Here is a 23,106-nt window from a genome sequence, read left to right as displayed (position 1 = left end):
GCTATTTGAACATCATGGGGAGTTCCGCTACTTCATGCTGATCATGAGATCTGCATATTCTTACTTGCATTTGTCTTTTTTCCTCTTCTGTATTTAGCCACACTTGAAGTAATTAGTAATCAGACTACTGTATACATTAATTTTCAGGGGATTTTTGCACAACTCTCATTTTTTCATTTTCAGTGCTGCTGGCTCTTACTCCAACAATAGGAAGATATATGCTGTTAAGATTGCTTAAGACGTAATTGTGGTCAAGGCTCTAAAGCTACTGCTTCTTCATCTCGCATTATTAATTCTCAAGGTTTACAGACAGAGTGGCATTGTAAAACCTGTTGTAAAATTGTGTACTGCATCATAGCAGCTGCTCTGCTTGCATATATTCTGTTATTCTTTTTATAATGTCTGAACATCTTATTGGATAACCTCTTAGCATTTTTAGTCGTTTTCAATTTGTAAACTGGATTTCTCCTGCTCTCTTCCATGTCATCTTGGAATTATTCTGATACAAAGTTTGTGAGGTCACAGTCTTTCTTGGCAAGAAATTATAGTGAAAAAGAAAGTTCCCAAGAGTTTGCTGTGGGATCTAGGGCTATGGCAGAAAAGAGTTTGAGGTGATACAGCTAGCTTATACGTCCACAGAAACGGTAAGACAATTTTAAAACTCATTAGTGTAAGAAATGTTTTGCCAAATGTGTTGTGGTACTTCTGGAATCCCTTGGTCTTTGCTGGGTTTCCTGATGCTTCATCTCCAGTTAAGATATGTCAAGAGATTTCAGGACAGCTCTCCAGACAGTTCTTACTATGGGATGATCCAGTTAATCTTTGCAAAAGAGATGCATGAAGAGAGAGGTAAGCTAGAACTTGACCTCCTTCCTACCTTTCTCTCGTAAGCATTTTGTTTGTTCTTGGTGTGTTTCTTTTACCAGGGATCTCAGCTGGTTGTCCCAGAGCTTGTAACACTGATTTATCATGCCTAAAAGTATGAGCTTAAAAGTCATCATACTTAAAAGTATGACAAGCTTTGCAGGATCATTACAGATGGTCTCTGAAAGACTTGCAGTGTTCCAGACTGGAGTGCCGACCTCGCCTTCCTTTTCAGTGCTACCTTTTATACTGCAAACATGCAGCAGATTTCTCCACCCAGGACAGTCATCTCCATTCCTTTGAGCCAATCTGTGTGCATTTTCTCCCACTGCTCCTCTAGAAAGACTCAGAAAGAGTTATCAGGATGGATCTGGGCCTCCAGGAACTCCTCAGGTTTTGATTTGTGATCTGGGTCCAAGAATTTAGGATGTAAATTAGTATGTTTTCATCTTCAACTTGGTCAGTGCTGGACTTTGTCAACAACTCAGTTGATGCAGTTGTCTCTTAGCTCAAGGAACGGTAGACAACAGAAAGGCAATGTTTAGTACGTGTCAAGACAGGGATATCATTAGAGCTGACAAAGGGAGACATGCCCAGATCTTGCTCTCATTATGTTTGCTTCAAGCTGGCTTTGTCAGGCCCTCCCTCATTTTTTACGTTTTTTGCATTGTAGAATGTTTGGGTCAATGTGTTGCTTAAATTAGTGTAATCTCATCCTGGCCGTGCTGTTTTACTTACTCATGTTTGAGCTTCTCCTGGACGGGGATCTGTCTTTGTCCGTTGTCTAGTACGAGGTTTTCCAATTAACCTTATTCTCTTGTTTAAACCGATAGTCCTGCACCAGACCTTGACATCTCTCTTCCTAATAGGAAATAGGTGGTTCTGAACATTTTCAAGAACACTGCTTTTTATTTTTAACAGTACAAAACTGTGACGTGATTAAAGTGTGAGGGGGTTTTTTTAAGCACCTTCAAGTAAAATAAACTCACATTTATTCCTGGATACTGAATCAGGTATCTATTTCCTGATTTATTCCAAAAGGAGTTATGAAATGCTGAATAATTGTTCTAATTAAATGCACCCACAAAGTGTATCTGAGGAATTGAAGTATATATTCACCTTTGGCCAGACAAGCCTGTCATCTCTTGTGTAAGCAAACTTTTTTCCCCGTATTTGTAAGGAATCCCAAAGTACTTGTAACTGATCCAGAACTTGCAGCCTCGCTTTCCTGACGTACGCTGCCACCGCTCAGACGTCAGCTGCTCCATGCACGGATTTGATTTCATGCTGCCGATGGGGATGTGCGTGTGTCACTGTGACACCTGAAGACGTCATCAGGGCAGTAACAGACAGTCAGTGTGTGTGTCAGAGCTAGAGCCCCAGCATTGTCATTGTCGTGAAATCCTCTTCAAGCGCTTTGTTTCAGACCACGGGTCTCCAGCCAGTACGAGTGCCTGTGGATGCCACATTGACAGTTTAGGAGTTGGTAAGCGGCAGGAGGAGCTTCTCGAGGGAAGAACTTGATCTGCTGCGTTAGTGGCTAACCTTAGCTTTTCAAGTTTTACCACTCTGGAAAAGAATTTAGCCCCGCAAGTCTTTCAAACTTGATGTGGGGTTTTTTTGGAAGCTGTTTAATCTTTATTGTGGGGTTTTTTATTATTCTTTGATTACAGCTTAACTGTCTTATTAAGAACAACAGTACCATGTCAGCTCCAAAACATCTTTTCATAAGAATTCTCCCTGTGACTCATTGCATTTATTTATCCCTGTATTTATTGCAGTAAATCCTTGACTTCCTCTGCACACCCAGCCACTTTGGTGTTCTTACTGAAACTGTGGCAGCCACAGTAGAATACGTATTTGTTTTTCTGCAATATTCCTGCATTTGGAGAACTGCACTGGGGTTTTTCTTGGATTGCCTCCCCATTTTATGTTCTGTGTCCATGTTACAGCCTTTGAAGCCTTTTCCCAGTGAGCATACAGTACATTAAATGGCATGTCCAAATGAGCAACAGCACAGCTGCTAATTGTGCTAACAGATGTAAATAGGAAAAACATTACTTTTCTAATGCTAAAAGTATTTATAGAAACCATTATCCATCTTTCATAACACTTTGATTAGGGATGGAGCCTCTTTCAGGTTCAGCAAAGTTGTTTAAGCTTTTGCAGATGGTTTAACTTGCTGAGGTAATGATACAAGTGTGGAAGAAATGCAGGTGTTTTAAAGCTCTTGTATTACATGCTTTAGGCAATTAAGTGGCTTAAATGGAAAGCTTTTGCTTTTCATTCTTTAGAAAAATGCATGGCTTTAAAGTGGAATATACAGCAGGGTTGTTGAATGCAAACAAGGAGTCTGACCTCTTTGAGCTGAGTTCCCCATGTGCCTCACGTGCCTGGTCAGGTTTATTTGAACATTGTTTGACTTGAGTAGAGCATGACTTGCAAAAACCCTCTTGCCAGACCCAGGCAGCTCCCATTTCCTCTGCGCTTGCAATTTATCCATTAAGATCTCGGATCCCGAGGACATAACCTCTCTTGGGAATGAGTGGCATCCTCACGGGTGGAAGTGCATTTGCAGGACTGGGGAGGTTAACAGCAGTGTAATTGGGATGATTCAGGTAATTTTCTTGAAGGGCTCTCTCTATAACCCTTTCCAATAACTGGATTGACAAGACAGCCAGTGTGCCTGGTGCCAGCCTTGGGCTGACCCCAGGAATGTTGGAGGAACGGGGAAACAAGTGCCTGACATCAGGCACTGAGTGACCAAGCAACCTCCATGTTCCCTGGTTTAACTCCCAGGAGGTAGTCTTTGTTTTCAGCAACCTGGGTGAAATTGTAAATGGTAATAAGCAAATCAGTCACAGTCAGGGCAAATCCCGAGTCGTTTGGCACCACGACCGTATGACCAAAGGACTCACAAAGTCTCCACCACCTGTCTCCAGCCAAGCTGCTCCATAAGCCAAAGGGCAGATTTGGCAAGTGTGTCAAGACCTGCATTGTATTTGATTTAGGGAACAATTTTATTTGGGAAGCTGCTTTGCCCTCTTCAGCTGGCTCCGTTCCCTCTCCGTTGCACAGATGGGATTTAGATGCAGTTATCCCTGGCTATGCCAGCAGCTTTCACACCCTGCCTCCTAATCCACAGCCCTTTCCTCTCCCGGTAACTTCAGAGAGTGCTTTTTTCCCTTTATCTTTCCTTCGTTGCCAAACAACAGAAAGTTTGCGTAAGCATGAGGGAAATGGTTCCTACTTAAGATCTGAGAATCTCCAACAAAATGGTTGTGCTGCTTCATGTTCAGCATGCTCATACTTTGCTGTATCTTTGCAACACATCTTCAACTTCTCCCTAGAGCAGTGTCCTGGCAGGCAGGTCACTAATTTTCACATCAATTCTATAACCTACCTATATGTACAGATATTTGTAAAAAAAAAAAAGAAAAAAATATGTCCAAAACTTAGTGTTTCTTTCTTCCCCACAATGCTCCTTTTTTCCAAATAGTTGCAATAAAACCAGCAGGTTTGGGTTTTTTAATTTTTTTTCCCCTATAGTCAAAATTCCACCATTTTTTTCCCTTAGGACTTAAGCTACCAGAGAGATCTACTAAAGCATTTTCTCATCATTTTGCAAAATCAGAATTGCTTGATGTCGGAAAGTGTTAACATCTGAAGTAGAGAACATGGGCCGTGAAAATCAATGTAGTTTTGACTGTACCTGCTAGGCACAGGGGCATGTGGGAGACACCTATGGATAGGTTTTTCACTCCCTACTCTTTCCTCATAGAACTAAAATTTAATTACAGAGCTTGGAAAATTCTTCAGATGGTGTAGAGGTTGAGCTAAAAAAAAAGAATGACAGGGAAATGATAGCAAGTCAGGAATGTGAATTGGAAAAACACCTCATACTTGAGATTTTTTTATTACTCAAAGGTTTCATTCAGCTCCTTTTTAAATGGGAGAGGGTGTGTGGGGGTTGATGGGCGTGAATACTCATTATTTCCTGCAAGATGGAAAAGAAAGAAAAGGTCACTTTAAATATAATCCATAAGGCTAATGGGTAAATCTACCTACTTATTATATTCTCCTCCTAAAGCTTTGGCTGGAGCTGAGTAATATCATGTTCCTGGTGCGCACAAGATCCCTTTACTAAACTGCACTTTAAGTAAAACCACAGGGGTTTTTTCCTGACAGAAATTGTTTGGAATTTAACCTTGGTGATAAACTAGTATTCTGTTAAAATAGTACATTCTTATTATTTCATTGTTTTAACACAAAGGAGGGGAGGGCAGGAGCAACTGAGCATTTTTGCGATCTTTTTCTGGCTCCACTTGAATTTTACAGTATTGTAAATCTAAGCGATGTGAAGATGGATCAGGAAGGGTTTGTCACAGTGTCTGGGTGGTTGTAGTCACGATGGAGAGACAGATGCGGTACACTGCATTTTCCTGCAGGGACTGGCCAGTGTGGCCTTCAGCCTTGTCAACACAAGCCCCCAAAGAGGGGGGAATAGTCTCTGGTCTCCAAGGGACTTGAGGGCAGAAACTGAGGTCAATACTGTGAGTAGGAAGAAGAACAACTTTGCCCAAATACTGCAGTGTGTGAAGTGCTACCAGTAGTGGGTCTGTTAAGGATAATGAGCTAAATCTGCTTGCTTTGGGGTTTTTTTTGTGTAATTCTTATGTATACATTCGTTTAAAATTATCTCGGGAATCTTTTTTTTTTTAAAGTTTGCATTACAACTTGTGGTGGTTTAGGCCCTGCTGGGACCAAGGCCACGCCACCGTTGTCCCTCCCCCACCCTCGGACCGGTCAGGGCAGGGAGTGAGATACAAACCCTGGGGTTGAAATAAGGAAAACTTTAATACAACAGTGTAACAAATAGTAAACTGAACAACAACAATAAACAGTAATAACAGTAAACAAGACAAAAGATATACAGAGATATACCGCCAGGGACACAGCCAGCCCACCGCACGTGCTTTCCCAGACAAAAGCCACACACGAAACCCTTCCCGCGCTTGGCGCATGGACCTGACGTCAGCATGGTATCCAATAACCCGGCTAGAGCCCCCTCCCCACTGCTGGGGAAACAACCCTATCCTAGCTGAACCAGGACACAACTTTTACAAACTTTTCTAGTAGCTGTCACAGAGAAGTACAGTGTTTGTTTTGGATAACTGAGCAGATCATCTGTATCAAATTAAAAGCTTAATAATAGATAAGCAGTTAATCATTACAACTCACTGCAGTATAAATTGTTGAAAAAATAGTCTTCTCTCTTAGAAGTGCCAAATCAGGTCAAACCCCAGTTTTTGAAAAGCTTCTTGAATACATGCTTCAATATGCTTTTACAAATTGAGGACCATGATTCTCTTCTGGGTTTTTGGGGTGGCTGTTTTCCTTTTGTTTCCATAATTGTCTATATATTCTTCCCCAAGTGCTCCTTAGAGATGCATAATTTGTTATAAATTACCACTCTGGCCAGGTACTGGGGTTGTTTATGACTTCAGTGTAAAATATCTTGCAGTAACAACTTTGTATAGTCTGCCATATTTTTTTAATCTCATTTCAGTGTGGCATGTTTTTAAGATGAGCAGCTCATCAGTGAATTGTTTTAGTATTACATCAGCCCGTATTTTTTTTCATCTAAAGCTAACTAGATAACAATTTGCTTTTTAATATTTTCTTAATGCAAATCATTGCACATGTTCTGTCTGGTAAGAACATACAGTACAATTTAAAATCATTACATCAGTTAAATTATTTGAAATTGATGTCTTTGGCCAGAGTTCTTCCTAAAAATATATATAAATTTATCTGCTTTAAGGTTATTTGTTAAACTTCTTTGTATAAACAAAACTTTTAAGTACAAAAATGCATCCAGAAGTTCAATGGGATATGTTTTAACTTTATGGTCTGTGCTGTAACCGAGTTTTCAGTTAATGGTATTGTGAAATATGTCATGGCTTGTATTTCATACTCTTCACCCACTGATGGATTTTGAATTTCCTTTTGATTGATTGTCTCCTTGTGATTCTCATCAAATGAAGTGGTGATTTGTCCAGCATTACCCAGGCAACAGATACTTCCCACAGGGCTACTCGTGTATCGCTTTCCTCTCCTTCCCACCTCCCTGCAGCTCAGGGCAAAGCTCCTTTGGATCTGTTCCAAAATGGGTTTAGATGGCTTCATCTTATACATGAATGTGAGAACTGAGCACCTTCAGAGCTGGACTTCCACTGAGGTCTTGCTTATCCAGGGTAAAGGCTGGGATAGGGCAGGGACGTGGAGGTAGGGCAGGGGGGACATGCTGCAGCCCGGTGCCTGGGAGCTGTAGGGGTGCCGTGAGGGGCAGGGCCCCATGGACCTGCATCTGGGCTCATCTGTAGCTCTTAGCGTCCAGCTGGAGCTGGGAGAGGACCTGCTGTGCTCTTCTAGAGTACGCTTAGAGTTCCACTATTTTGTTTTGTTTACATTTTTATTAGTTTCCTATTCCCAGCTGGTCATCATATACCCATGTTTTCCTTTAAAAGATATGGGGAAGGCATTTCTAGAACTGTCTAATATGATACTTGTGCTGTCCATCCCATTACAGTGCTGTGTGACAGGACGGCCATTGTGCTAAGGGGATACTGGCAATGTCTGAGCTTCAATTTCCCATACTGCCTATACGGCCGGGGCCTAATTTAGGTCCCTGAATCACGTCATTCCATTGTGCACAGAAGAGGCCTGTCTCCTGGCTTAACACCAAGCACAAGCCTTGTACCCTAAGCGCAATAAAGTGGCAGATACTGCTTCCAGATAGAAACCCAACCCAAGCCTCGCTGCTCCCCACCAGCCAGCACAAGAACCCAAGGGCACTTTTGCCAGTCTCTTACTAGATCTGTCTATTGTCTTGAAATCTGTGAAAGAAATACTGTGCAGTGAGATTGATGAAGGGAAAATGACGGTAGTTTGAAATTGGATTTCCCCTTTGAAAAGCTCCTCCGGGTGGTATTTCAGGCACTCACTGATGGCATATCAGGGCTTAACGGCTGGCTGAGTTGTTTCTGAAGTTTGATGCATTATAATATCAATGCTTTTGTAGTAAAACATCATAATAACAGTCAACCCTCTCCGCCTTCATGAGTCTTTGGCCCAACAATTCTGATGACATGGGAAACTGGTTCAGCATAGAGGCAGGCAGCTGTGCCTCTGACCCAGCTAGCACCGGGATGTGGCAGGAGCTCCACGATGCAAAGCAGCCACCACCATCAGCGGGATGAGCCTTGTGGCAGGATAAATGGTCGTTGCCACAAACTGCTTTGATGGTGGGGGATTTCCAGCAGCAAAACACCTGACTCTTCTCCCTCTCAGCATCAAGACCATGGGACATGCTATGCTTTTTCTCACCACTGTCTGTCTTGGTGGCAAAGGATGGCTGGGGCTCAGGGCACTCACACCGTCTCAGGGCTGCATACAGTTCCTCAGAGTCACTCACAGAATCAGGAAAAGATTCCACTCAAGTGGGTAGGCTTTGGTTTTTTTTTAAAAAAATAGGTGTTTTGCACAACCTGCCTTGTAGCCCATGTTTCTGGAAGTGCTGGCGTGTAGCACCTGTCCTTGATGGGAAGTTGAGAGAGTAAAATGCACGGCTGTGTTTCACAGCGAGTAGCGGGGTGGGTACATACCGCATGGCAATGGGTGCTTCCACACACAGCATCCACATGTGTGGTGAACAGCGTGTCTCCAGCTCCACTCCCCGTGAAACGAGTCCCTCTTCTTTCCCTTAGCATTCCTAGCAGGGTTCGGTGTGCGCCTCTTTATAATGCAGAAGATGTGCTGCTCTGATTAAATTTTTTTACTTCTGATTATTCAGTACTGCACATAAGCAGATGTGCACATAGAGAAGTGCCCCCTGTTAATCAGGAGCTGTTAAGCCATATGGCATGTGAAGATGAAGTATTACAGCTATGGGCTGAGAACCTCCTGTTCAGCAACCAGGTTCACGTGCAGCAAGTACCGTGTTAATATATTCTTGCCAACACTGTCAGTTCCTTCATCTGGCGAGTCAGCCTAAGTGACAGCATGGATTTCTGGAGCCTTCCTTCTGCCCTGAGGTCCTGCTTCTGTTAAGTCACTGCTGAGAGGCCATCTTTCTATTTGAAAACCTTGTAAAGTTACAGGTGAAAACATGGAGGATGCTCTGAGCTGTCTGTACTGCACTGCTCTTAGATATTGTAGATACAGCAGAGATGTAGTTGGCCCCGTTGCATTTCCAGTGGTATTTCTTAGCCTTGTGCCCAATTTCTTTTAGTGACCCATGTCTGAGAAACACAATAGTAGAAAATAACATACAGTCAAGCCCTTGGTTAATTCATTTGCTTTCCACTAAACTGGGTATTGCAACTAAGAGTGTTAGTGACCCTGGATGGTTGCAAAAGAAGCAAAAAACTACTCGAAGGTGTCGCTGTTTTGGTTATTCTAAAAGATTAATGGTATTGCCAAGGTGGGTCTTTTTACCTTCTTTTACTTAGCTTTATACCCCAGTAACATGAGTCCAAAAGGCTTCATTTAGCAGCGACAGTGTTGTGATCAACATGCTCTGATGCTGTGACTGCCCGAGAACAGGCTGACAGGCTGCTGTGAGCCATCAGTCCATAATACTGAAAACAACCATAACAAACCACTAAATGAGAGGTTTCCAGCATCATTTGCCATTATGAGTAATTGTTCTAGTTTGCATCAACACAGTTCACAATGTATCAGCGCTGAAAACGAATTCACAAGGTCACTTTTCTTTTGCTTGTGATATTTCAACAGACTCAAGGTACCTAGAGATTTTCCTTGCCTGAGGCAGCCTGAGATCTGGGAACCTCTCTAACCAGACGTGTTGCTTATAAGTAGTTACTCAAAAACACTTTAATGTGATACTTGCCTACTGTAACTGTTGTCAAAGGATTGAAGTTGACCAGTATCTGAAATATTATTTAACATGAAGACAGCATTAGCTCTGTAGCATGAGTTTCTTAGCACATGCATGGTTCTATGAGCATGGAAACGGGTGTGCCTGCAGCAGATGTAAAAGTCACTACACAGAATACTGCCTTTAGCAGATGGCATATTGTGCCAAAATAGCTTCTCCTTTCTCCTAAGAAGTGCAGGCAGCCAGTCTTGTAGGCCTCTGAGAAGGAAAGAGATTTCTGCAGCCTTGAAGAGTTCGTTTCTGCAGGGTTACTCTCTGCACCTGGGCTCCTACTGCCTGATGCTGAGGTGTCAAGCATCTTACAGTGATTTCCTGTAGTGGATGCTTGTAATTCATGCTCTCTGCTTTTATATCTTCCAAACCACAGATCTGTGCGGGTGTTTTTTCCCTAAAGTGCATTTATGTTTTTGTTTCCACAGCTATGATGGTTTTGGCCTTAAAACTGTGTTTTAAACTTGAGATTCAGAGCACTTTGCATATAGTTCATGGACATCTCTGTGATGCAGTCTATCAGCTGGAAAACAAAACCATGGACAACATTTCTGACGGATTATAGTTCTTTGATCCTTTGATTTGGGACTTCAACCATGAGATAGATAACATTTATCCTTTCTGTCAGAAAACCAAATCTAAAGGGAGCTGATCGGGAAGTGTTTGAAGCTTGGTGTTGGGGCCAAGGAAATACTGATGCCTTCCAAGGCTAGCTGTAGCAAAAAGCCTATATTACTGCTTCTTTTCTGGTGTGATCCCTAGCAAAAATTTAGTGGCAGTGTATAGCTAAATGCTAATCAAGACATGGGGGAAATCCAAATTTTTTAAAAAAGGGGAGTGCAGAGCTGCTGTAGACAAGATAAAAATAGGCAACTTTAGCTGAGAGGACAGACTTTTTAGCTTTGACAATTTCTGTTTCCATTTTAAGTATCTGATGATATATTTCAAATTTCAGAATGGGTTACTGCATGCTCCTGCAAGGGAAGACAGCTCTACTCCCAGTTTTAAAACAAGCTTCACAGTTAAAAGCAACTACTTGCTGCTCTTCAGAACTTATTAGCAATATTAGGACAAAGTTATGGTGAATATTGTGGTGCTCACCTTTTATCTACTGTTAATAAAAAAGTAAAAAAGACCCAACATTAAAGTCCTTGAACAATAAACAATCATTGTTTACAGGGGGCATTAAACTCTCGAGCTGCTGCTGTGTCTGTAAACTTTGTTTTATTTAGCTCTTTGCTGAGTCAACTGTACCAGAACACTCGGTGTGCATTCAAATGGCATCATTTTATGTAGCAGCAAACCTGGAGCTAATAAGTTATGTTGTTTAAAGCAAGACTCTGCTTTGCTGTGATCCCTCAGGTCATGCTAACAAGACTTTGTGCCCTTCCTAGTAAAAGCAGAGCCTTGGCTTGGTGGGTAGAGGATTTCAGTGCTTCCGTGGCCCCTGCTCTCCCGGCAGCTCCACTGCGCCAGGACTGCACCGCATTCAAAACCTCTTCATCTGTTGTACGTGTTGGCTTTTTATATTCTAGCCAGCATGCAAAACTGAGAGCTGGAAATCAAGCAAGAAGCACTTTGCTCTGAACCCCCCACTTGAATCTGGAGCACGGGCCACTTGGTGTGTTTGTATTGAACATATTTAATAACAGACTGTAAGCACATGAGGCAAGGTTCAGACTCAGAATAACAGGGCGGGAATGTAGCATCTGTCTGACATCCCGGCTTGGACAAGTATCCTATGAGAAAAGTATGTCAGAATTTCTCTTGCTCAGCATCTCTGTGCTTTATAAACTACCAGAAGTGTGTGCTTTTCCAGAGATGCAGGGCTTATATAATAGTCCCATGGCTTTTCTGTGGAGAGCTACAGGTGTAAGCGTGTTCCCTTTGAACCAGTTTAATAAATGAGTGACTTGGATAATTAATTTTTAATTCTCTAGGCTATGATAAATGACAAAAAAACCCCACAAGTAGTGATTGATTATTGTGCTTAGTTACCTGCTAGCGGCGATATTATGCAGGTACTAGGGGGAGGCCAGAATGAGTATTTGGGATGGAGTTGGCCTTGGGGGCTCTGCTTTTGTAGCGGTTCCTGCAGTAGTCTTGCCTGTTCTACCCTGTAGGGACAGCCTCTCTTCCTTCTCTAAAACTGTGGCCAGATCTTTGCTGTGCCGCTAGCTAGGACCCGGCCTCTCGGCAGATGCAATCTGTTTGCACCCATGCTGGTAGCTGGCGATGGCAAACTCTTTGTTCAGTTCAGTCCCCAGAGGAGATCCCCAGTGGAGCATGGACATCTGCAAGGACTCAAACGGTTGCCTCAGTTCTCATACACCACATCAGAAACGTGTGCTGGGAGAGCGGCGGGCCTTGAGCTCGGTGGAAATTCGGCCTTGCTGGTGCTAACGTGGGAATCCACCACCGCTGTAGTCCTACGTGAGTCCCTCTCTGACATGCTTGGGGTAATTCTGGCTGTGCTTTCCTCTAGGAGGACTTTCGGAATAAAGTTGAAGATTACATTAAGCGCTATGCGAGATGATGAAGGGAGATGGATGGCAGGACCATGGCTTCCACACTAGAGTTGTCCTTAACTTCAACAACAACAAAACCAGCCCGGATTGTACTAGTCCTGTGTCCATGTTGTACTGAAGAAGAAAACTAACTTCATAACTTGTCCATGTTAAAAGGAGAGTTCAGCATAAATACAGCAAGAAATTGTGTATGTTGGTTGAAAAAGTTGTTTGCTTACTTTTAAAAATGTTTACTCTTCTGAACTGTACTGTATATCCTGTTGATGAGATATGCTTGAGAAGTTAAAAGAAATCACTATTGAAATTGTAATTACACTTTTTTTTAACTCTTGCTTAGTTTGGAGGGGGGGAAGGAAAACAAAAAACCCAGACAGAAAAGATGGCGTGTTTTTGGAACGCTTCAAGTTGGCAATAAAATGGTCTCCTGTGAACCAAATCACAATACTGTTGCCTTTGATGAGCAGAAACAATACAAGCTTTTTCCAAGAGTCATTCAGCTAAGGCTTGCGAGAATGCAAGTGCTAAATGAAATTCTACTTCTGGTATTGAAATTCTTGATGATATTTAACGTAAGTACGTTTTTGTCACACAACGTTTGGAATTTTTACATTGTTATTTTCAGTTCCTGTTTGGGCTACAGTATTTTTTTTTGTTTCTATTCATTGTGTGAAGTAGTTGAAAGAAATACAAGCTAATCTGTAACTTAAGTAAATGTGTAGTATTAGTAAAACAAACAAACAAAAAAAAAATATATATATATATTATATTTCTGTGAAAATTCAATGAAAGGGAGATTTTATTTTTTTTTTAAAGAAATCTGCCTTTGGCTTTCCAATCTGGATGTGGTGAGGAAGCATCAGATGCTGTTTGATCTGATGAAAGTAAATTCAAGCACTGTTACCTGGAGAACACCTAATTGTGTAACTTCAGCACTGAAAGGGAATGACTAATAACACAGCTGAGAATAATAACGCACCGCACCTTCTTTTAAACACTCGTGTGCGCCTGGCTTTTTTGGTAATTTGAAAGGATATGATGCTGTAATTGCCTTTTCTGTAAGTAGCTTTATATCAGACACCCAGTTATCTGTAAGCAGAGATCCTTCAGAAGAGAGTAGCATGTACCTCAGGAATCACTTCAGAGAAGCGTGCTGCCTGCCGTGCGCCAGAGCTCCCCACTGCTTGCCCGCTGACCCCGACGCTGCCCGGGGCTGCCGAGCCGGGGCCTCGGCGTAGCCTCACAGACCGAAATGCATTTCACTTGTGGGATCACACAGAGGAGGTGCCATGGAACTGATTCAAGCTTTTATAAATAGATGAATCACAGAAATAAATGTTCGTGTGGTTTCATACGGAGCAAGTGTATGTGTAACGCTTGGGCATTGACTGTTGTATTTTTATCCCCCTCCCCGATTATGCTTTAATCTTCCCAACTGTTTCTCTGCAGACACTGAAGGAAATCAGAATTGTCTCCATCATTAGCATGGCAGAGCTGGGTTGCAAATTTTAAGCACGGTGCATCCTTCCAAAGTTTTCCCTGTGCCTTTTCTCTTACAGCTTCACAAGCTCCTGTGGATGTTACTGGAGGTGTAGGAAAGGAGGGAAATGAAACATGGGGATTGGCATGCAGGAGGAGAGCCTGATCGTGAGCTTCATCTTCACTGTGTCTATTTAAAATGAATCGCAGATCAGCATATTATTTTAAACCTGCAGCCGCAGTGAGAGATCTTTGCTGCCAAAATACTAATGTCAGGGAAGGTAAGGAATAAAACACAGAAACAGGTTGGAAAATACATCCAGTTTTTGCTTACTGAATCAGAGAGATTCTCTTATTTTTGAGCTAAAACTGCTGAACCAGCTTGCTGTAACAAAGATGAGTGCTCCTTGCTGTACCAACACCCTGGTACTGTCATCACCTTCAGCAAAAAAGAGTAGCAGTCCCTGTTTCCTGGGCTGTCACCCATGCCTGGCTCCCTGTGCTTGCGTGGAAGCCACTGCAGCTGCACCCCGGGCGGAACAAATGCAGGGTGCTGCTATGGAGGGCCAGGAAAAGTAGTATCAGGGCATGCAGCAGGCTTGGGGTACCAGCAGCCTCTGTGAGCTCAGAGTCGGAGATACAGCCATCCCCATACAGTCCTGCTGCATAATGCCTTCACCGTGTTTTTGCCTACCTAGAGGAGATGAGCAGAATATTAAAGTCTGGATACCATTAAATACAGTACAAGAAAGTCTGAGCATCTGTTTCTTCCCATCCAGAATACATGGGGGAAAAATAAACTGAATTATTTTTTCCTAAACATAAAGAGCTGGGGGTTTTTATATATTTATTTATTTTTATATGTATTTTGACATATATATTTGTATAGATGTAACTTACCTACTACTCCTTTCAGCCACCCTAGATTTCCACGTCTCACCGAAGCACTAAGCTGGGGTGCCACAGGGGGCACGGTTCACCACACATGGCCAAAATACTCCTACAGAAATCTCACGGGGAGCTTGTCTCCATCCTGCACCCCCATGAACCCCCTGTGATGGCAGAAGGCAAAGTCTCCTACAGGTCCCCAAAGTGTCACCTTCCCTCGTGGCCTGTCAGCGGACAGAGGCTTGTCAGCTTATGCAGGAATTGACTTTTGTGAATTTGTGCAGCTTTTGCAACAACCTGCTGCTTTTTTCCTCAGTTTTTAAAAATTTATTTTTAGTCTAGGCCAGTAACCATCTTCCAGAAGGCCTCTTCAGCTCTTCCTGGCTGCAGGCATCATGGTCTTGGAGCCTTGGGCACTCCCTATCAGATGTCAGGTTTTGTTTTTTTTTTCTTGATTGTTCAACTGCCCCTGAAAAAAAGCCCCAAATATCAGATGGCAAAGAACAAAAGTGCTGCGGTGTCCTGGAACAGGAGTTGGGACCAGCCAGCCCAGGGTGGGCCCAGGGAATGGCTCGGTGTTCCACTGCCCAGCATGTGCAATTTTGGTGGTTTTGGGGAAACGTGAGGGCCAGGGGGAACTGGGTCCCCACAGGGGACCTCTTCCTGAGCCAGCAAGGCACTGAAGGGGCTCTGGAGTGGTCCTGATGCAGCGCCACCAAGGGCGCTGACCACCACCCTGCCCACCCCTGGGACCCCTAGTGCCACCCTGGAGGGTGCCCATGGTCAACACTACTGGGGGGTCTCCAGGATCAGAGAGGCTCCTTCAGGGCAGTAAGGGCGGCATCCGGGGCAGCCCCTCAATCCACTCGGGCTGCAGCCTTCATAGAGGATTCACACCAGAGACAGGCACCTGGTTTATTTATGTATTTATTTATTTAAATAGGAAAAGCACCTTATTCCCGTTCCTTCTTAGCCCCGGGGCACTGCCAAGGCCACCAGCAGTGCCACCAGCAGTCCCCACTGCTGACCTTCACAGATTGCTCCCCATCTCCTAGGCAAAAACCCACCCTTGGGGCCAGGGGAGAAGATGCTTTTCCAGGTGTGGAGGAAGGCAAAAAAAAAAAAAAAAAAAAAAAGACAAAAAGAGGAAACTGTGGTGGTTTCATTGCCCAGGGTCACACCGAGACCTGCCGGGCACCTCCCGATGCTGTGCTCACACTGAAGGGCTGGCAGGATTTCAATGCTCCCAGCCCCTTTTTTATTTGGTTGTTTGGGTTTGTTTTTTTTTTGGGGGGGGGGTGTGTGTGTGTGTGTTTTTTCTTTAAAAATTGTCTTCTTTTGGCACGTGATGCTGGGGGGTGCTGGGAGGGAAGCAGCTGGGAAAGGCTGAGTGGAGCTGTGGCGGTGCTGGTGCTCAGGGTGAGCTGTGCTCCCCAGTACCCCGAGAGGGCTCCCCGCCACCGGGGCAGCCCGTGACAGGTCGCTGGCATCCCATATCGCCAAACAACCGTGTCTTAAATCATGTATTTATCTGGAAACCAACGGGCGAGCGGCACAGGTGCGCTGCAGAGGGTACCAGTGAGGGAAGAGTGGTGGCGTTACTGCCTTTGCCTCTGGGGCTTGGTACCCTCCATGATGCTCCTCTGCCAGGGTCTTCTTAAAAAAAAACCAGGCACGTTGCAGGGTGGGCTCCCCCCGTCCCTCCCCTGTGCCGGTGGCAGGGCGTCCCTACACGATGCCCTCGCTGCGTTTGCTCCTCCACACCACCAGCGCGGTCATCAGCAGGGTGACGAGGACGGGCAGCAGGATGAAGGGGCAGAGGACGCCGTTGGGGGGGTCGTGCAGCGCCCGGCCGGAGGGAGAGCAGTTCCTGAAGTACTGCTTGTGCACGGCCACGAAGAACTCATCCACCAGTCGGTTGGGCCAGTAGCAGTCGAGCTTCTCGGCGATCAGCGCCGTGCAGTTTGTCAGCTCCCCGTAGGTGCTGCAACACAGACACAGGCACTGGGGTGGCACCGGGGACCAGCACCCAGACACGAGCACGCCACCTCCCCCCACCCCAAATAATATAAAATACTATATACTTTCTATTATAGATGTGGGTATTTGAGATTGTATTTAAGCTTGTTATTTGAATTTTTCAAGTATTTTTGGAGTCTGTAGGTAGATAGGTATAGCAATATATGGGTGGGTTTTTTTAAGTAAGTCCCATCAGGTTTTGCCACTTTGATCACATTTCTCAGTGCTCACCCACAGTCAAAAGCACAAGGAGTTTTCATTTACAGAAGCGAAAACAGAAATAACTAGAAGCAAAGGGTTTTTGGTTTGGTTTCTGTTAACTTTTGCAGGATTTCACAGCCAGACCGGTACTATTAGAAAATACTGCTCAGACCCACATGTGCCTCTGGCACCTTTAGGCAAAGATCTTCAGGAAACCCATCCTGAGCCAGAGAGCAGCTCACCTGGCTGCCAGCCTTCCGGGCACCCTCCTTTAGTTTGCGCAGGTTCAGCCAAAAAGAGACAGAAATAAGTACATCAAATCTACTTAAAATTCTCCTTTTAATTGCCTAAAAATGGGGGGGATGTTGCATGTGAACCAACAACGTGCTTTTGAAGTTCAGCTCTCTGCAGTACCCTGCTTTACAGACCTGCAGGACCACAACCCAGCCCACCTCTCAAATGGCCAGCAAGTCCATTTTTGAGCTGTTTTTTAATTTTTTCAAATATTTCTAAAACAAGGAGCAGCCCTGAGCAAGAGGCACTGCAGGAAGAGGAGAGCCCCTGTGCTGCCCCAACCAGCTGTCCTCTGGAAGGACAGGTATTGCTACGGATTTTGAATCCTACCTGCTTTAAAATTGGCTAGGCCTATAAAAATATGTATCTAGATTTTTTTTTTCCCCATCCCGATTACGTTTAATCCTAGAGAAGCAAAGCTAACCAAAACCCCAACTATTCAATTAAAAACCCTCCTGTGGGAAGAAATCTTTTATAAGCAGCTTCGCAGCTACTCGCCGCAGCGCCTCTGCATCTCATCATCTGGGCTTTCGGGCTGGAGGCGGTTGCCTTGCTGTGCCCATTGGCACACGGCAGTGCCGCAGGGAGCCCCTGCGGAGTCCGGTGATTTGATTAACTCAGCGCCTGGAGCTACTACAAGCAGCTTCTGCTCAGCATCCCAATGTGCAAAATTACTATTTCCCGTTCATCAGAATCCTAAGGAGATCTCAGGAGCTGAAGCAGCTTCAGGAACCAGAGGGAAAGAGTTAACAGCAATGAGGAAAAGCTATTTTTAAAACTGAAGGGCTGTACAGCAGCTGGCTTAGCCCTTCCCCGGCTCACACCGCACTTTTGTGCTGATAAATAGCTGCTCCTATCATTATACGTGAAGATGTGCAAGTAACCAAAGCAAAATGGTGTCAGCAAATGGAAGGATAAATTGTAATTACACTTTGCACTTAGGCAGCATCTGTATTTCAGAGCTCAGACGGCTCCATGTGCACCGGCTGGGGAGAGGATGGACCCCAGGAGAGGAGCCGAGCGGCTACAGCCTCGTGAGCAGCTGAGGGGGGCAAGGAGGTGGCTGTAGGGCTGTGGCTGTCTGGCCAGGTGTGGAAGGAGCTCCTTCCATCTTGATGGTAGGTCTGCAGCTGTGGCTTAAGATCTCCTAAGTCTCTGTCCCTTTTATTTTCATGTCCCCTGTCTTCGTTAAAGCCACTCTGCTCTGGGAGGGATCACGTTCTTGGCAGGATCAGGGTGGGCACAGCTGCCTGTTGAGGCTATACACCCCCCCAAAGCCCAGTGGGAAGCAAGCAGGAGGGGCCTGGAGGGAAAAGAAAACATCGTCAGTGACAGCTAAAAGTGTAGAGGTGGCAACGAGGGCTGCTGAGCTCTTGGACAAGGGAAAGCAAGTCTGGATTGCTCTTTGAGAGATCATTTTCTTTGCTTATGACCAGCCAACTAAAAGCAAAGTCAAACTCTGTAGCCAAGTACTTCCATTTCTTGTACTTTGTCTCATAAATACTCTTGGCCATCCATAGACATGAGCTGCCGGCCACCGGCTGAGTCCATCCCCGCCAGCCACACGGGTCCTGAGCTGCTGTATCTCAGAGTGCTGGGAGAGCAGCTCCTGCAAGACTCCATCCTTCTGTCCTCACACACAGATCACCACGACACATGGCACCGAGGACCTTTTCACTGCCTGTGCACCACCAGCTACTGCAGAGGGATACCAAAGGGACTGATCCTTTTGCTGGGGTATGGATAAACCAGACCAGTCAGACCCAGGCTGCTGCTCGCGATGCCTCGTCAGAGGGATCGAGAGCAGCAGTGTTGATGCCCGAGGCTGAACACGCTCTTCCCTGTCACAGACGCAGTGAATGTTCATCCCGTTGCATCTCCAAAGCAGCATCTGGTCCTCTTTCTCTCTCTTCCCCGCAAGCAGAGACACATTATTATGTTGGCACCACACCAGCATGATCCCACCAGGGAATTCAGCCCATGCTGGTGGTGCAACATATCGGAGGGGGGGGGCGGTTATTTTCCTGCCCAGAACAGCTGCTCTGCTCTCCCCTTGCCACCCGCCTCCAACCCCACAGCCCAGCCTTAGAGACCAAGGTCGTCCTGCCACAGTCAGCCTGGCACAGCCAGCTCGAGCTCCCAAAGCTGCAGGAATGATCACGTTATTTCTGGTGTCCAGACAGGTGTAATCCTCAGTTGCAGAGTTAAAAAGCTCTTTGGACAGAAGGTAGAGACAAACTTTTGGCTTTCAGGAAGACCTTCTGAGAAAACCTAAGAGACCTGAATGCTACCGGCTCTGAATCAGACCTGAGGTGGGGGTGTGCAGAGAAATACCCATGCCCTGCGTCCTCTCCTGCCTCGCCCCACAGACCAGGGGCTCTCTGCCCTCTAAAAACTGCTGAGTGGGGCCTTACAGCCATTACTAAAAGGGGGAGGGGAGGGCAGAGTGCAGGTAACCCCTGGGCAGATCCCTGGCTGGGCTGCCAACAAGCTCCAGGATGGCTGTCTGTTTTAGGTAAATAAAGAGGTAAGCAAGCCTCCGAGCCATGGAGCTACACTGTGGCACGGCCCCAAGGTTTTGCAGAGCAGCCAGGGGATCTAAGGATGAGACATCTAAGGATGGTTGTCCCCAGCTTCCCAACCTGCCTGGGAGCAAGAGGCGACAGAAGGAGCAAGGAGCTGGTGGTTTTAATGCTGTTTGCCAGAGGCTATTCGTAAGCCAGCGCAGCCCAAAGCGACGTGCCATGTGCTACTGGTAACAGCCAAAAGACAGGCTGCAAAACCTGACTGGCAATGGAAGAGTCAGTTAAGATGATATCTGGAATTAGAGGACGTGACAAAAGCCTTTCCAGCGGGCGCCTCTGCACCATGGGAAGGTATTTGAAATCTCTCATTGCTTATTGAAAGGTCCAGTTGTATGTGCCGAAAAAATCCTGGTCAGAGCGCTCAGGCTAGTCCTGCTTTTTATAACCGAGGAGAGCTTGGTGACTCCCTGAAGCGTTCCCAAGTCATGGTCCCTTTTCCCAGCTGGCTTTAGTCTTCTATGGGATCTTTCCTGGTGCCAAAAATCACTGGCAGCGAGGGCTCCCTGGGAATGGCAGCTCTCAGGGGCTCGCCTGTGCTTTGAGATGGGAGCTTGTGGCTGGACGGTGTCCTCAGGTCACCAAGATGCTCAGCGTATACCCAAACACCACCAGATATGGGGGGACAGGGGAAGAAGAAACAGCCTACACCCACTCCACTTCTCTCCTCTTCCATCCCTTCTCTCCCTTGGTTTACCTTGTATACCAGCATCTTAATGTCTTAAAAGAATAGCTTTAAGTACTAAAAAAAAATGTTAAAAATGGTGATTATTGTGCTGATAGAATATAGCAACTGGAACAGGGCAGGCTTTTTCAAGCCATCCCATCACCACAGGCTGCGGGCAGGGAGACAGGCAGCCTGCCCTGAAAAGTACAGCTTTGCTTAGTTCTAAATATTTATTTCCCTACCTGATGTGAACTGCAACAAAAACTGTTTTCTCATCGCCATGGAAACAGTTTGGCTTAAAAGGATGCTGCAGCAGGAGGCCGAGCAGAGTGGGGACCACTTGGGGAGGAACGCCCGTGGGCAGGATGGGGACGGGGCTAGGCCGCTGGTGGGAAGCAGTTGAGGACTGATTTATGGTTTGACGGGATCCGAATGCTTACACCCCTGTAAATCCTAAGCAATGCCTTTGGTTTTTCTACCCCTGCAACTGAGACTGGAATTTGATCTGCCATTTATTCCTCGCCAGCGCCTGGGTGCGGATGGTGTTACACTACAGTTACCGGCTGGGGTGCGCAGGATTGCCAGCTTTCCCTTTTGCTGCAAGTATTATATCATGATTTTTCCTGTCATCTACCCCAAATCCCTTGCTTTCAGAAGGAATAAAAAGATACCACAAGGCTTTCCTTTTGCTTTGTAAATTAAAAGAAAAATTTGATTTCTTCGTCTACAAGGTTGCAGGGCGAGCTTGGAGACATGCTAAAGGGGTATCCAGAAGGGACCTGGCAACCTGAAGATAAGTAAGTAGATAATGAGTTAGCAAGATAATGGATCAAGCTGTTTTCTGTAAGATGATGGGTAAATAACCTGCAGACCCACAGTGAGTGTATTCACAGCTGTGAGAGCAGCCCTGCAGCGGGGGCAGGAGCAGGACAGGGCACCACGTGTGCCGAGAGCTGGCAGCAGCATCCCTCATTTCAGGACCTGGCTGCAGCTGTCGGACCAGCACGCTCCCACTGGTGAGCTCCTTCCCCGCAGCATGGCCGCAGTGAGGGGAAAGCATTCCCCGGAGATTTTTAGGCGTGCCACGGGGCGGATATATTTGGGATGAAGGTGCTTGGAGTGACACCCACAGCTGTGGCACCGCTCAGCACAGGGAGCATCCCTCCCCGCCCCGTCCTGCTTGCTGCTGCCCAGTGCACCAACGCCATGCAAAAAACATGGTGCAAAGCTGTTCCCTGGCCACAGCCCGCTGGCGAGCCAAAACCATGCAGGAAAAATATCTACAAGTCATCAGCTCCTGCTGCTGCATTCGTGGGTGAGCAGCTGGCAGCCTGACTCCTCAGCAGCCCTAGCTCTGCCCAGCAGTGCTCCACGTCCCCAAAATAGCTGCCCCGAGGGAGACCACAGCTAATCCCCTGGCTCCATCGCTGCCCTGATGAATCTGGACCTGGAATCAAAATAGCCAAGTTGATCTTCGGGATAATTAGTCATGCACAGCTGAGCTCCCTGTCAAAGCAGCTCGGCCACCACCACAAAGCGGAGGGGCCCATGACGCAGCTCCAGCTAAATAACCGTCTGGCTTTTAAATAACAGGGCAGCCACAAGCCCTGGAAAACAAAACACCAGGGCGCTCAGTCTAAATCGCTCTCAGGCCAGGGATCCACAGGACAACACTATGGAGAGGTTGGAGAAACCAGCTCCAGCGGGTAGGTGAGCAGCTCCGGGCAGCTGACCCGGCAGGTACCAGCACATGCTGCCCAACAGCACCCGAGGCTGTGCCAAATCACTCGTCCTTTGTGGAAGAAGAGAGGGAAAGAAACCAGATGACCCAAGGGAAAACACCTCTCAGAAGCAGTCCTTCTCCCTTCCCAGGAGACAGCATTCATGGCCAACCTCTGGAACTCATTATTTTATTAAAAACCACCTGTCATCCCATTCATGAATTCCCATTCCTGAAGCATGTAACAGCTCACTCAAGCTCCCCTGGTACATGATTTTGCGTATCAAAAAACATCAACTCTGCCTGAATAAGCACGGCTGAGGTGCTTGTTCACATGGGCCAAGCCCATCCTCAGCAAACACTCCTGGTCCAGAAAGCCCCTCCATTACATCGAACACAGTGGTACCAGCAATGCAAAAGCTCCGTTAAAACCTCTGAGGGTAAGGTGGGAGGATAATCAGCAGCCTAAAAATAGGACCAATAAACCACAGTTACAAACTCTGCTGAGACAATTAATTTATCCACATATTCCCGTCGTGTCGTTGTCAATTGAGCAGTAAATGATGGGCCTAACGGGCATTTCCCCGCTAAATGCTGCATACAAGAAATCACAGCTCCAAACCTGATGCTGCTGATGGTACAGGTCCTGTCAGAAGCAAAACCTTCAAACATTTCTCCTTCTCATTTCAGACAGGTCTCAAGCATCAAGATTCCTTGGTTTGGAGGAAGATATGGAGAGGAAACGGGCTCTAGTCAGGTGTTTTATTTCCATTTCCTCATCTCACACCTGGTGGAAGTCAAGTCCTTCCCCCTAAAGATGGAGGGGCAACCAGCCAGCCTGTGCCACCTCCTGCCCACTCCTGCTGGGACACCTCTTAACAGTACTTTCTCTCCTAAAAGGGGATGGTGAGTTC

General features: G+C 45.8%; 2 protein-coding genes across 4 annotated transcripts in view; one reads left to right on the top strand and one right to left on the bottom strand.

Moving 5' to 3' along the window:
• Positions 1 to 14,575, top strand: part of UBE2F (ubiquitin conjugating enzyme E2 F (putative)) — an 88,465-nt gene extending 73,890 nt beyond the window's left edge. For all 3 annotated transcript variants that reach the window (XM_074911359.1, XM_074911357.1, XM_074911358.1), the window contains one exon: positions 12,303 to 14,575. In XM_074911359.1, the coding sequence (XP_074767460.1) occupies positions 12,303 to 12,353 (51 nt within the window). In that variant the 3' untranslated portion in view covers positions 12,354 to 14,575. The remainder of the gene's footprint in view (positions 1 to 12,302) is intronic.
• Positions 14,576 to 15,625: 1,050 nt separating this feature from the next.
• RAMP1 (receptor activity modifying protein 1) overlaps positions 15,626 to 23,106 on the bottom strand; it is a 30,815-nt gene continuing 23,334 nt past the window's right edge. The window contains exon 3 of the mRNA XM_074910528.1: positions 15,626 to 16,693. Coding sequence (XP_074766629.1) covers positions 16,438 to 16,693 — 256 coding nt within the window. The 3' untranslated portion in view covers positions 15,626 to 16,437. The remainder of the gene's footprint in view (positions 16,694 to 23,106) is intronic.

This window comes from Athene noctua, chromosome 7 (assembly GCF_965140245.1).
Source record: "Athene noctua chromosome 7, bAthNoc1.hap1.1, whole genome shotgun sequence".
In the NCBI taxonomy this organism is placed as follows: domain Eukaryota; kingdom Metazoa; phylum Chordata; class Aves; order Strigiformes; family Strigidae; genus Athene; species Athene noctua.
The sequence above is the reverse complement of the archived record's forward strand: the minus strand, read 5'-3'. Positions and strand labels throughout refer to the sequence as shown.